General features: G+C 36.5%; 1 protein-coding gene across 2 annotated transcripts in view; it reads left to right on the forward strand.

Moving 5' to 3' along the window:
• The window catches only part of SPATA17 (spermatogenesis associated 17), a 212,468-nt gene that overhangs the window by 29,383 nt on the left and 168,972 nt on the right, over positions 1-14,113 (forward strand). For both annotated transcript variants that reach the window (XM_064383459.1, XM_021677167.2), the window contains exon 4: positions 2,128-2,178. In XM_064383459.1, the coding sequence (XP_064239529.1) occupies positions 2,128-2,178 (51 nt within the window). The remainder of the gene's footprint in view (positions 1-2,127; positions 2,179-14,113) is intronic.

A 14,113-nucleotide genomic window follows, 5' to 3' on the forward strand; every position in this document is an offset into this window, starting at 1 on the left:
TATGGTGTTGCATATGCTTCTTTCAGTACTTTCTAAAGCATCTGGGCTAGACAGTTGAGAATAAATGTGGTATCAATTAGTGGTTCACATAATAATAACGTGTGAGACAAGAGATCGAGACCATCCTGGTCAACATGGTGAAATCCCGTCTCTACTAAAAATACAAAAAATTAGCTGGGCATGGTGGCGCGTGCCTGTAATCCCAGCTACTCAGGAGGCTGAGGCAGGAGAATTGCCTGAACCCAGAAGGTGGAGGTTGCGGTGAGCTGAGATTGCGCCATTGCACTCCAGCCTGGGTAACAAGAGCGAAACTCCGTCTCAAAAAAAGAATAACAGCTGAGAATCAAAGTGCTTTCTTACCTCTTAACTACAGGATTCAGAATTCTTAGGCTCAAAATCTGAATCTCTTTTTCCTGTTATTTCGTAATAAAATTGAGCCCTTTATACTTTTTGGAATTTTACTTATAGTTAAATTATGTACTTTAAACTACAAAATGTGTAACGTGAGCACTACTGATAATCCCTTTCATAATGACTATCAGCTATGTCCTGAGCACCTTAGATACTGTATCTCATTTTACTCTTCACAACAACTCAATGAAATATATAATGACCTGTTTCATAAGCATGGAAATCAAAACTGAGAGACTTTCAGTTAAGTTGTTCAAGGCCACACAGCTGTTAAAAGCAAAGTCAGGAATTGAACTCAGGTCTGTGGCTCAAAAGCTCACACATACACTCTACTGGTAACTAAACAATGATATGATAAAGACAAGAAACATCTTTTTCAGAACCCAAACTTTTGGAAATATATAATATCCAATGTATTTTTTCTTTATAGAAATGCTTAATAGCAATGTCTGCTTCAATATGACTTCAAGAAGTACAATATTAAAGTAAATATTTTAAATCACCTCAAACACCAGTTATGCCTTGCTTACCATCATGAAGGAAGAGAATTTAAAATGAAGAAACACCGTCGTGTTCATTTGTAAATAACATATTGCAACCAACTGTTTCTTAATTGCTCAGACTGTTGATAAATAATCCAGCCCTGCTGCTCTCCACAGACAATTTGCTTTAGATCAGACCAGGCAATTCAAACAACACTAATTACAGTGAAACCTTTTTATATGAATTTCTGTTTGTCATGGGGCAGAAACTCTCTTTATAAAGAGTTAAGGCACTTTATTCTGATTTTTGCCTGAAACATAATACCTATTACCTGGGCTCAAGTTATAGTGAATAAATTTTGGTTGAATAAAAATAAAGTTAAAAATATCATATGTATCTCATTGCTTTTATTGTTTATTGTACTGTCATAAATTATATTAATTTTATATTTTTAATTAAGAGAGCAGATGGGGAAGCTTTATTTAAAGTAATACTTTCATTGAAATAAGCTACATTGTTGAATGATTTATTGAAACAGAAATTTGTATATTAATAGATAAACGTGTCTTTACTAGAGAGAAACCAACACTTCAGGAAGTCTTCACTATATCAAGGGATTTGCTGTAAGATGATATCATTGTATTTATGATTTCATGGTGTTAAAATGAATATTAAATGAAACAAAATTCCCAAGGATTACTCAGGAGGCAGCTAAGTACATAACATTTTGCATAGATGGTTGGAAGGCACAATTTTGCTCCATCACTGCATCCATATCCTTGAACGATTTCGACTGAAGACAGCATTTCTTTGAATTTTTCATTAAACCAGACGTCTTGAAATATGAATTCCTTTTATGTTTCTGTGAGTTTTGGCTAAAAGAACCCCAGTGAATAAATCATACAATACTACATGTCACCAGCACTTGTGAATATTTCTGCTTTGTTATTCTATTCTCAGTAGAGCACCATTGATTATCAAACTCAGCGGAGAGCATTTTATGATCATATATCTCCATTAGCTCCTAGTTTGACTACCATAGATTTTTCTGGTTAAGCTTGCATTATGTATTAGGAAGCCTATCTCTTCAATACAACGTTTGATTTCATTTTTCTAAGGCTAGAACTCTTATTATGTATTATGTATAAAGATTCTTATCTTTTATATATAAAAATAGGCTGCACTGTCTTTGTGTAACTGAAATGTATGCCATCTTTTCTTCTTGATTCACAGGTAGCATATTATACTATGATGATGAATCTCTACAATGCAATGGCTGTCAGGGTAAATATTTCTTCACTTGTTAAACAAATGAAAAGTCAATTGTGCCCTGAATTTGCTTTTAATAAAATGAGCAAAGCAGAATAATGCAAATTTGATTGATATGCTAATGGTAAAGAGAGAAAGAGTATGTAGTTAAAAAGTTAGTTATGCTAAATAATCTTGGCAGTATTAAAAATTAGAGTAAAATGTAAAACATGTAATTATAAATGCTTATGTTTTAGAATGTTAAATATCTCTGAGCCATAACTAGAGAAAGACTTAAATATTAATGAAGCAATGTATTAGTTTCCATATGTCATATAGAATACATTGTGATAAATAGACGAACATGGTTCTGGAATATAAGATGCCTGCTCAATACAAATCAGTTAGAAATTATTAATATGATTTAACAGTAATGAAGTCAGTTTCCAGCTTAGAAGTTTTATTTCTATCATTTCTGTGTTCATTTTTAATATGTTATTTTCCTAATAGAAAACTGAATGTAACAATTATGGAGCTTGAACTTGGTTTCTGCATTGATCTTGAGAATGTACACAACAAAAATATGATTTCTTTTGTTTCAGACAACAGGATAATAATGTAATTGCTAAGCTATTATAAATGGAGAAATTTCTTAAGTGAATTTTATTAGTGTCCTTAAAATCTATGTTGCTTTATATTCTTTTTCATTAATCTGTTAGTTCTTCTGCAAATGATGGGTTTTATTTTGAGTGAGTCAAGGTAGTAAAATCCTTTCTGAAAGTGCTGGGGTAAACCATAGTGGGTAAGTTAACATTGTATTGACTATGTATTTTGCTTTAGAAAGAGGCTCTTTTTTGTTCGGGTGAGTGTACCAGTAGTCTAGCCAGCTCACTGTAGTATTTCTTCATCTTCCTCTCTGCTTGCTCTCCTGGAGTTTGAGAAAAAAATGTAAAAGGAAGTAGATCTTCCTACTGCTTCTCTTGAGTCAGAGGCAGATACTCTAACTGCAATGGGCTATTTACTTTTCTCAGTAATATTCATATAGGAAAACAATTCAATTTTTTTCTTTTAATGGGAATACTTTGGTCTGGGAATTTCAGAGATTTTCTATAGCTTTGCTATAAGCTTAACCTCTGAGATTAAAGCGTCACTGATTCTTTTCTGCTTACTTTATGTCAGATGTGTCTCCAAAGTAAAAAATCATAGATGACTGAGAACATAAAGCAGTTAATGACCATTTAGCTCTCTCCACTGATCAGCAGAGGAGATTGTAGAAGGAGATCCTTCCTCTCTTCTGTGCTACTAGGGAGAAGCACAGAAGACAGGGTTAGAAAGATGCGTACTTTTGTGTATTATTTCACCTCAAACCTTCATATGGAGTTATGGTCTGGCTTTAATTATTAAGGTTTCTTTTACCTAGACTAAACGTATGTAAGAAATCCACATCAATACAAGTCCCTTGGAAAGTAGTTTTTTATTTATTCCAACATATACTAAAAGCTCTATTTTCCAGTAGCATCATCCAATCTTTGATTAATGTCAATGGACAATGTTGAATTTTACCTGAGTCCTGTGATCTTGGAAAACAACAAAAGTTAAGAAATTCCCACACCTGGCTGGGTGCGGTGGCTCATGCCTGTAATTCCAGCACTTTGGGAGGCCAAGGCAGGTGGATCACCTGAGGTCAGGCGTTCGAGGCCAGCCTGGCCAACATGGTGAAACCCTGTCTCTACTAAAAATACAAAAATTAGCTGGGCATGGTGGCGGGTGCCTGTAGTCCCAGCTACTCAGGAGGCTGTGGCAGAAGAATCCCTTGAGCCCAGGAGGCTGAAGTTGCAGTGAGCTGAGATCACATCACTGCACTCCAACCTGGACAGTGGAGCAAGACTCTGTCTCAGGAAAAAAAAAAAAAAAAGAAAAGAAATCCCCACACCCTTTTGTGTTTTAGAAACAGCTTACTGCAAAATATTAATAATAATAATAAAATAAAAAAAGAAAAAAGTTATTCTTCTCTTGTATCAATTAGCTATATACAGGGATTCCCCAATTTTTTACCTATGACAAGGCCAGACGCATTCCTTCCAAATTTCCATTCTTTACCTCAGAAATGATTAGCTGAATTGCTTGTTCTGCTGATCAGTTGGAAGAAAATGTTTGTTAACCAATCTGTGATTTAGCTTCTCTCCCTCCACTATGTCCCTGAACACTGCCAGCATGTAGCATCTCCTTAACTTCCTCTCCTGACAATAGACTGACTTCAGGGTAAAAGATCCTCTCACCTACTATTCAGTCATGCCACCCTTTATCCCACTTCTCCACCTCAGATTCTTTCTAGCCTAGTTTATATCTTCATATAAAAGAAAATCTCTTTTGCCTTACTCTTGACTTGCTTGTAAATCTTGTGGTCAAAGTGTTCTCCCTATTGCAGTAGTCTGCCCTGCAGATTGCAGTAGTCACCCTCCCACTTCCTCCTGCAATACTCCTTTCAAATAAAATCTCTCTCTAGTAATTCTGGATCCTTTTCCCCTTCCCCTTCCTTTCTCATCTTCTTCTCTACTCTCCCCTCCCCACCTCTCCTATCTTCTATCCTCTTCTTATCACCTTTTCTCTTCACACAGGGGAGAGAAGAGTAGGGGTGGGAATGCAGTAGGGATTAAAGTGAGGGGACAGAAGACTTAGGCTTTACCTAGAGGTTGGACCGATCCACTAATGACACTCAGGAATTTCTGTGAGACTGTGTGAAACACATACATATTACTATGGGAAATTTATAATAGGACATTTTTCTTAAAAAGAAGTTCAAAGTCACTCTTCAGAGGTTTGAGATGGGTTAACATGGTAGTAGACTATGTGCTATTTTTTCTGAACAATTGCCATTCATGTTTACATCTCTTCTAGGGTCGTTATTTTGAACTAAGTTACCAGGTAGCTTATGAACTGATAAAGCAGAATTGCATTTATCAGAAATAAAACTTCAGCTACTGGTATCCAGTTAGGGTTATAATCTTCAGATGTACACAACACAAAGGCATTTGGGCCACATATTGGTTTCTTTGGCCACTCACTCTTGCAAGTAGCAGAATTTTAAGAGCGCCACTAAATTGAGGAATGTTCCTAAATTGAGGAATCCGGAACGAGGCAACTGGGATAAAGACCGTAAGTGATTCCCTAACAAAGATAAGTTGATAGCATTGGTTGATCCAAGTGACCAGTGATTCGAACTGAATTTGTCGGTGGACTTCGATTAATTTATTTGTAAGTAGATTTTTGCAAGATTGTGCTCTTAAAATTCTGCTACGTGCAAGAGTGAGTGGCCAAAGAAACCAATATGTGGCCCAAATGCCTTTGTGTTGTGTAAATCTGAAGATTATAACCCTAACTGGATACCAGTAGCTGAAGTTTTCTTTCTGATAAATGCAATTCTGCTTTATCAGTTCATAAGCTACCTGGTAACTTAGTTCAAAATAAAGACCCTAGAAGAGATGCAAACATGAATGGCAAGCGTTCAGAAAAAACAATCTCTAAGGGTATCTGTATGGCCAATAATATCCAGGCAGATATATATGTACCCAAATTATGACTAAGACCTTCATGTACAATATATAAGAACAAAACTTTTGTCTTAATTTTCCTTGTGAACAAAGCCTATTATAAGTTATATATTTGGCTATTGATTGTTACCATGACAACTAAAATGTATTCAATTGTCAAAGAGGCTAGTGGAGCATTTCTGAAATGACAGGAGTTTTACAAATGTATTTATAGCCTATCCATCCCTAAATAGATATCACTCTTTTGTAATGAAGAACAAATTATATGTATGTGATTTTCTTTTATGTAATAGATATTAATGTCCTGATTTGCTGCATTTATTTTTTAAAGGGTCACCTTTTCTCTAAAGACTTTATGAGTCTCCTACCCCTGTAGAATTCATCACTCTCCTTTTTTATGTTCCTATTTTGCCATCGACGTACTTCCGTTATAGAACCTGTAATGTTTTATTATCCTTACTAATTTACATGCCTGTCTCCACCCCCACCACCCCCTGCCTCCCTACACACTGTAAGTCTCTTGAGGCCCAGATACTATCTTCTTCATCTTTGTATCTTCAATGCGTGGCTTGTGGTAGGTGGTTAAATAAATATCCTTGAATAAATCAATGAATAATGGCCCATTCTTTTCCAAACAAGGAGTGAAAAACATCCTTTGCTTTAAATACATTTTTTCTAAGTTTCAAAGTGCCTTTGTTGGAAATTATTTAAGCCTTTGCTGGGGATCTTTAAGGCTTTTTTGATTATCTGACTGTGCTATGTGATGTAGATAAACTGGACTTGGTAAGGTAAAATTTAGTTCATGCAGTTCACATGTAAATGGAAGACTTCATGAGATGTACGATTTTGCTGAAGTATCGTAACACATACCGATTTGAAGGAGGTTTGCTATGATATAAGCTGCTGTCAGAACCCACAGTATGCCTTTACAAAACCCCTCTTGCTGATTTGCTGCTAGGCCAGTGACAGTCAATTAATATAGCAATAAATTGCTCAGTAAATTTTTATCTTAGCTCCTGGGGCCCTATTCCTCCTCGTTCTCTGTGACACTTTATTTCCTTTTTAGTCTTCAATTTGCCTTTACTCCAGATGAGAGTTCTGCTTTTCCTCCAGCATCTTGTCTACTCCATTGTGGATCCCATTTAAATTTGGCTCCCAACTTTTATTTTCAGTTCTCTTACTTTGAACAGCTTTTAGTATCTTATGCAAATTCCATGAGCTGATTCAGTTGCTCAAGCCATTTCTCTCCCTCTACCATCTAGATGGACAATTGTATATCTTCTGACAGCCTTGTGTAAAACTGACCCTCCATTTTCCATGTAGTGAGTACTTGGGTGTCACCTTAGCCCACCAGATGCTGGGCTTAGAGCGTCTGGTTCCTGACAATATTATAAAGATAGGGTAAGAATTACTTATATGGGGAAAACCCATTTAAAAATATCCCCAGGTAGCAAAAGAGTAGAGTTTAGTGGAATTATTTTATCCATCCTAAGGTCTATTTCTTGTCCCTTTTTCCCATCACCTTGATTCATGGTTTTCAATATTTAGTGTTTTCTCTTGCTTATGGTTTTTGCTGATTGACTGACCCTATCCAGGAAGAAGTCTCTCATACAAAATGACATATATCTTATACCCAATTCTTACATTTGTAAGGGGAAATAACCCAAGACCAAGATTATATACATTCAGCCTCAACCTTGTTACCGAAGTCTCTATTTTTCCAATAGAATGACTCCAGATTCTGAAACTTATTCCTTGAGAATAAAGAGATATAGGTGAGGAATACCTGAGTGTACTGTAGTCAAACCGACTGCCAGTGAGAAAGCAAGGATTTAAAAAAGGAAACTCACCAGATTCTGAACTTAAGTTAGACTGGGCTCTGGCCAGACTTCAGTGGATTCTGTTTCCTTGGTTCTCTCTCTTTCTAAGGACTTCTTATTTTATTTGTACCCTCTTCTAGGTCAATGCTCCTTTGATTTGTGATGCAGGATTTTTCTTGGCACCTTTGCAGAGGTTATATAGCAGGAGGTGCCTTGTCTACTTGTCTACTCAGCCTGCCTGGCTGTGCCTGGCTTGTGCTCCAGCCCCTGGCCGCTGTGATTGCATACTCAGTCCCTGGGGAGAGCGGGTGTGTGAGCAAGTGAGTGCGGGGTCTGGCCAGCCATTCCCAACACTGGCACAGGGGCAGGCTCCACACAGGGCTTGCAGCTGGACTAGTTATGTTGCCCCAAGGGGAACACAGTGGTGCTAGACAGGGGTGCCCACATCCCTGGAGCCCCAGAAGGGGTATTACAACATGTGAATTCGATTTTAGTCCCACCATCTGCAGCTGGATGGATGGTGGCATGTGAACAGCTAGATCAGTGCCTTGCCCTGCTCTGGCCTGCAGCCCCGGGGCTGGCTTGGCCCCACCACTGCTGCCTGTGATGTGGAGGAGCTGCCTGAAGGTGGTCTCCCTCACCTGAAATTGGGTCGTCTCCCCCAGTGTGGCTGAGTCTGGGCTTTTTATAGGCACATGGTAGGGGAAGAGCGGACTGTAGGTAGTATTGAAAAGGCAATATTCAACTGTTTAAAAAACATTATTGAGAAAGAACCAATTGGGGAAAAGTGGGCAAACAAGAACAGAAGTTCTCTCTCTGGGTCACAGGTTTTATCTGGAACCAGCAGTCTGGTCTTTCAGCCTTCTGTCTGTTTTCAGCTTGAAGGTGGAGTTTCACCAGGGACCCGCCCCTATCTGCTGAGGCATTTGTCTGACCCCTGCTGCAATTATTTGGATACGTTGAGCTTTGTAGAGAATAAGGATGGGGAGTAGATAAGTAATGTTCCAAGAGTGAGATTACAGTGTGTTAGAGTGTGAGGGAGAAATTAGACTTATTTTTTCCTACGTGGGATATAACACTGTTTTCAACTGAATGCCCTACAATTCTCCTAAAACATAATTGTTTCTTTAATAAAGTTTATGCTAATGTTAGTAAATTCAAAAGACAAATTTGTCCATTTCAACTTTGTTTTATGCCCATTTCATATTGTTGTCTGTGGTGCCATTCATACTGTTGACACCAGTTTTTGATATGAAATGTTTATTGTCTTGTAGTATTTTACAAAGTTCAGTTGTAAGTAAATTAATGTGGCTGCTAATTTTTGAAAAACAAAATAGATCTCTGAAGCTAGGCAAGAAAAAGATTGCCATGTCATCTATTCCCAAATCTTGGTAGGTCAGAACCACTGGTAAATAATAATAATGAGTAACGATTGTATAGCAGTTACTACTTTCCAGGTACCATTCTAAGTATTTTAAATATTTTAACTTTTCTCTGTAATCTTCATAACCAGTTCTCTGAGGTGTAGGTATCATTAAGATTGCAACTTAAAAGATGAGGCAAGGGAATCTCAGAATGGTATCTTGCCCAAGATCTCACAGCTAGTAAGTGATAGTGTTAGACATTGAACTCAGAAGGTCTGGCACTCACATTTCTGTCATTGCTGGTCACTGGTAATCTTGGCTTTACTTCCAATCCTCTGTTTCTCAAAATATGAATAATAACAACTATACTGACCTGGACTGAGCTCTTAGAGACGTTTTATTACTCATACCCTGTTTTCTTGGAAAACTGATCTCGTGGCCTGATAATTCATGAGTATCCTTATTGGTTGTACATTTTATGCAGGAATTCTAAGTGACAATTAGTTAAGGAGTAAGTTGAGGCATTCCAATGCAGTGTCACATGCTTCCCCTTGTAGGCAGAATTAGATGACTCTTTAAAAAAAAATCCTCACCATCTAAAAGAATATTCAGGCTGTGGCCTCCCCCATTCCTATTGCTAGCATGAGGAATTGTCATCCATCATAAGCCTAGATGAAACACCCTTCCTGCTCCAATTGTAAATGGATTTTTGTGTAAGATGTAACAAATGATAACATAGAGAATTTGTCATTTCTTTCCTGTTTGAAGTCCCAGGTGCAGATCACACAGATTTTGAAATTTAAGTCTGTATTTAGCTTCATTTATACCTCTCCCATGCCAGTTTTGGGCCCTGAAGCATCAAAGGAAAAGAAAAGGGGACTCTAACATCTTTAAAACATTAGGAACAACCACAAAATTGTTACTAGGACTGATATAGTTAACTGCTGTTTCTAAATTAATGTTTAGAGTATACTAGTCTTCAATAAACTAAACACAATGGGGATATATAATCTGGCACAGACCCTGGAATGTAACAAAGGTAAACTCTATGGGAAATATTTGTTCCTTGTAATGCCTTTGAAAAGCCTCCATTGTGTCATCTCATACATCCTGAGTCTTCATTTGCTTGTCTGCCCTACAACAACTGGAGCAGTATCACATGAATGCAAATTTCAAGAAGTGCTGGTGTGTAGCATCTTAGAGCTCTCTCTTATAAAATGAATTCCATCATATGTTTTTATCTTAGTTTCAAAGATCTGTGAGGAGTGAAAAAAATGGTAACAATCAAAAGCTTACAGAGAATAGGCCGGGCGCAGTGGCTCAAGCCTGTAATCCCAGCACTTTGGGAGACCGAGGCGGGTGGATCACGAGGTCAAGAGATCGAGACCATCCTGGTCAACATGGTGAAACCCCGTCTCTACTAATACAAAAAATTAGCTGGGTATGGTGGCGCGTGCCTGTAATCCCAGCTACTCAGGAGGCTGAGGCAGGAGAATTGCCTGAACCCAGGAGGCGGAGGTTGCGGTGAGCCGAGATCGCGCCATTGCACTCCAGCCTTGGTAACAAGAGTGAAACTCCGTCTCAAAAAAAAAAAACAAAACTTACAGAGTGTTAAAGAACTACAGATGTAATTAATTGTTTCAAGTAAAATTCCTTTTACCCTGGAATCCTTGTACCTGTTACTGATCAATCACATAGACTTACTTGGTGAAATTCCACTAGAATCTGGAGAGTTTCAATGGATTCTGTATTATTTTAAATTATTTAACTTGATTATAGTACCCCAAACAATTTTCTTCAGATTGAAATGCTCACATTTAGGGAAAAGAAGCAATAGTAACAAGAGGAACAGTAGAACAAAAGTCACTTAAAACAACAAATTTGCCAAACAACATCACTTTATTGGCTCATTGCCCCTTAGAGCTTTCTCCATATATAATAAAAATTTTAATTTACAAAAATTGGTCTGACTTGATATATCAAGTAACCATTTTCTTTTCCCACTTGTGTCTAAAATATGAAAAAAAAGTTAGAAAAGATTATATGGTGGCTTTACTTAAAAATGATTAAATATGTGTCAGATATATAAAGATTCATCTCAATCCCTTAAAGTACTTACAATACTATTTTCATATTAATACTATGAAGTAACCATTTGTGTTTAGAATAACGACCCCAAGATTACATAGCTAGAGATAGATAGGTAAATTAATTCAGAAAGGATACAGATGGTCTTTTATATCCTAGATATTATGTTATGGTTCTGGGAATACAGAATGAATAACACAGTTTTATTCATACAAAAAAGGGTATCCCAAAATGTCAGCCTAGGGAAGAAAAGAAGGGGCCATCTAGACAACATCAAGCTTTTATCTGATGGAACAGATATTTTAATGTTTCATCTCCATGTAAAAGTATATTTTGTCCTTCCTCCTTCTACTTCTAGAACCAATATCATTATGAAATGATTAAATAGATTTGTAGAGAAATCCAGTGAGAGTGGGGAAACAGAATATTAAAGAGAGGAAACTGCACATTAAATAATTATCCAGAATCTTTTGCTAAAAATATCTAGTTAAGCTTTTCACATATATGTCCTTTATGTGTGAAACTATATTTTCATATAACATTATGTATAAATGTAAGTGGTTGTGACATGACAATGCAGTGATACCGATAATGAAAACTTGGGTTATATTACTACTTTTTACATTCCTAATCTTTTAAGATTTAGTAAACCTGTATTTCTGTGCTCACTGTACAGTCTTTTCTAGAATGTTGAGCATTCTAATAAAAGTATAATTGTGAATAACTGAGTTCTACTTTGTGCTCTCATATACACTTAGAGTGTTAATACTGAGTGAGCCATTAACAAGGAATTGTTTTCCAAGCCTTAATTTTTCCTTTCTTTCTTTCTTTTTTTTTTTTTTTTTTTTTTTGTTGTTGTTGTTGTTGTTGAGACACGGAGTCTTGTTCCATTGCCCAGGCTGGAGGGCAGTGGTGCGGTCTCAGCACACTGCAACCTCCACTTCCCGGGTTTAAGCGATTCTCCTGCCTCAGCCTCCCAAGTAGCTGGGATTACAGGCACCTGCCACCATGCCTGGCTAATTTTTTGTATTTTTAGTAGAGATGGGATTTCACTATATTGGCCAGGCTGGTCTCGAACTCCTGACCTCATGATCTGCCTGCCTAGACCGCCCAAAACTCGGGGCTTACAGGTATGAGCCACCACTCTCGGCCCCATACCTTCATTTTTCATGTTAAGAGAGGAAACATTTTTTCTCTCTTTTAGTGGCATTAAGGTTACTATGAATTTTCAGGAATAAAAGTAAACCCAATGGAGGGAATATCTTTTCTGTGGCAGATGGTTTTTAATATATCAAGGTTTTGCCATTTGTTTTAGTGCTTAAAATAAACATTATTTATAAGACCACTTACATTTTGATGTTACTTAATGAGGAATATGCATCATTGATTTGACTAGCTTAAGAGGTCATTTAGAACTTGCCCGTTAACAAGCTGTAATCTGCTGAGCACACAATGACTTTGTTTAAAATTATCTATTCAGAGCTGATCAATGACAATAATTGTTTTATACCAATCACTTTTGAAAGTTGCTAATTACTTTGAAGGACATGAATACAAGTCATTTTTCTTTTTTTTTTTTTTTTTGAAGTAGTAACCCATTCACCTTGAAATTAGGAATAAATGTTATCAAAAATAATCTTGCCTCTTGAAAGTACACTTTAAAAAATTAAAAGTATATTTACTAGTACTGGAATACTAACAGAATAGGCAAAATTTAAGATGTCATTCATTTCTGTAATAGGAAATATAGTAGAATCTCATCTATATTGTATTTTACAATATCAATTAGCTATTGGCTAAACTAGACTCCCTATAAGAAAACACTATATTTGAAACTACTTTCTCTTTTTATACAGTGTATATGTAAGATGTTTTAGTAGAAAGAGTGTGTAGGCTTTGGAGTAAGAGAAACCTGGGTTTGTATCCTGACTTTCTATTTACTGTCTTACTGGTTATGTGACCCTTAGCAAATTACTTAACCTCAGTTTCTTCATTTTTAACATGGAGATCATGCCCTATTCACAAGGATATTGGGAGAATAAAAGCAGTTAGCATAATACCTGGCACATTCATGGAGCTCAATAAATTTTAGATCCTTCATTTCACTGACGGCAGCTTCTTCACCCACTCAAATGCTGTTTCCTCCAACTGTTTTTACCCACTCATCTCTAGGAAAGCCACTTAAAGATTGATTGATTATACTTTAGTGTGGATGTGTTTTAATTTGTTACCTTAACCATCACTTACTTATTACATTTTTTAATGTCCAATTTTGAATAAAAGGAATTATCTTGGAGAGGAATTTTAGCCTGCCTTTGGAGAGATGTGTAGGGAGTCAGGACATCCGAATGTTTTCTGAAAGCATACCAGTTGTAGTCTCTCTAGATACGGTTGGTGCTGTTTCCAGTAGTTGCTGGGTTTGGTGAAGGAAAGAGCCCAGGTTGTTGGATTTTTTTTTATATATATAATTACAGGAAGCTCTTCTTATTTGAACACAAATCTTTCAGCCAATTTCAGTTTTTTTCCTTTAACATATCTTTCTCAGAAATGGGAATATTTATTTCTCTGATAACTACCAAATCATAAACCCCATCATTCTTCCTTCCTCTCAGTATGCCAACATGCACCTTTTGGGTTTTCTGGCACTCCTAATCTTATTTTATTTATAATTTAATGATATTTTCATGTGATAGATATAGCCCCTCCCTTAATACTATTTGATATCTTAATATTTTCCCATGCAACTTGAATCACTTCTATTGCTGATGATGTATTTCCTGTCAGTACATGTATTTACAAGTGTTCCCTTCATTAATAAAATTGTTACTGTATATGCAATAAAAGTATGCTGAAACATTTGAAGCCATCCAACCAACTATATGACCTTAGGCAATTAGTTAACCTCTCTAAACATCAATTCCCTCTTCTATTAATGAGGCTAATAATAATCTCCACCTCAGAATGATGCTGTAATGATCGAATTAGATAAGCTAGGAAAATATGCACTTATTTGCATGTATGATTTATGTGTGTATACATATTCCAGTTGATTCTTGTTTTTCATTAGGAAAGTGATTCTGTCAATTCCTTCTTTTTCTTTCTCAGTTGTAATATAATATTGGTCAATTAGGGAGAGTTTCTAAATTGA

Source organism: Aotus nancymaae, unplaced genomic scaffold, assembly GCF_030222135.1.
Source record: "Aotus nancymaae isolate 86718 unplaced genomic scaffold, 86718_ANA_hifiasm-v0.15.2.pri h1tg000032l_0, whole genome shotgun sequence".
NCBI classification, from domain to species: Eukaryota; Metazoa; Chordata; class Mammalia; order Primates; family Aotidae; genus Aotus; species Aotus nancymaae.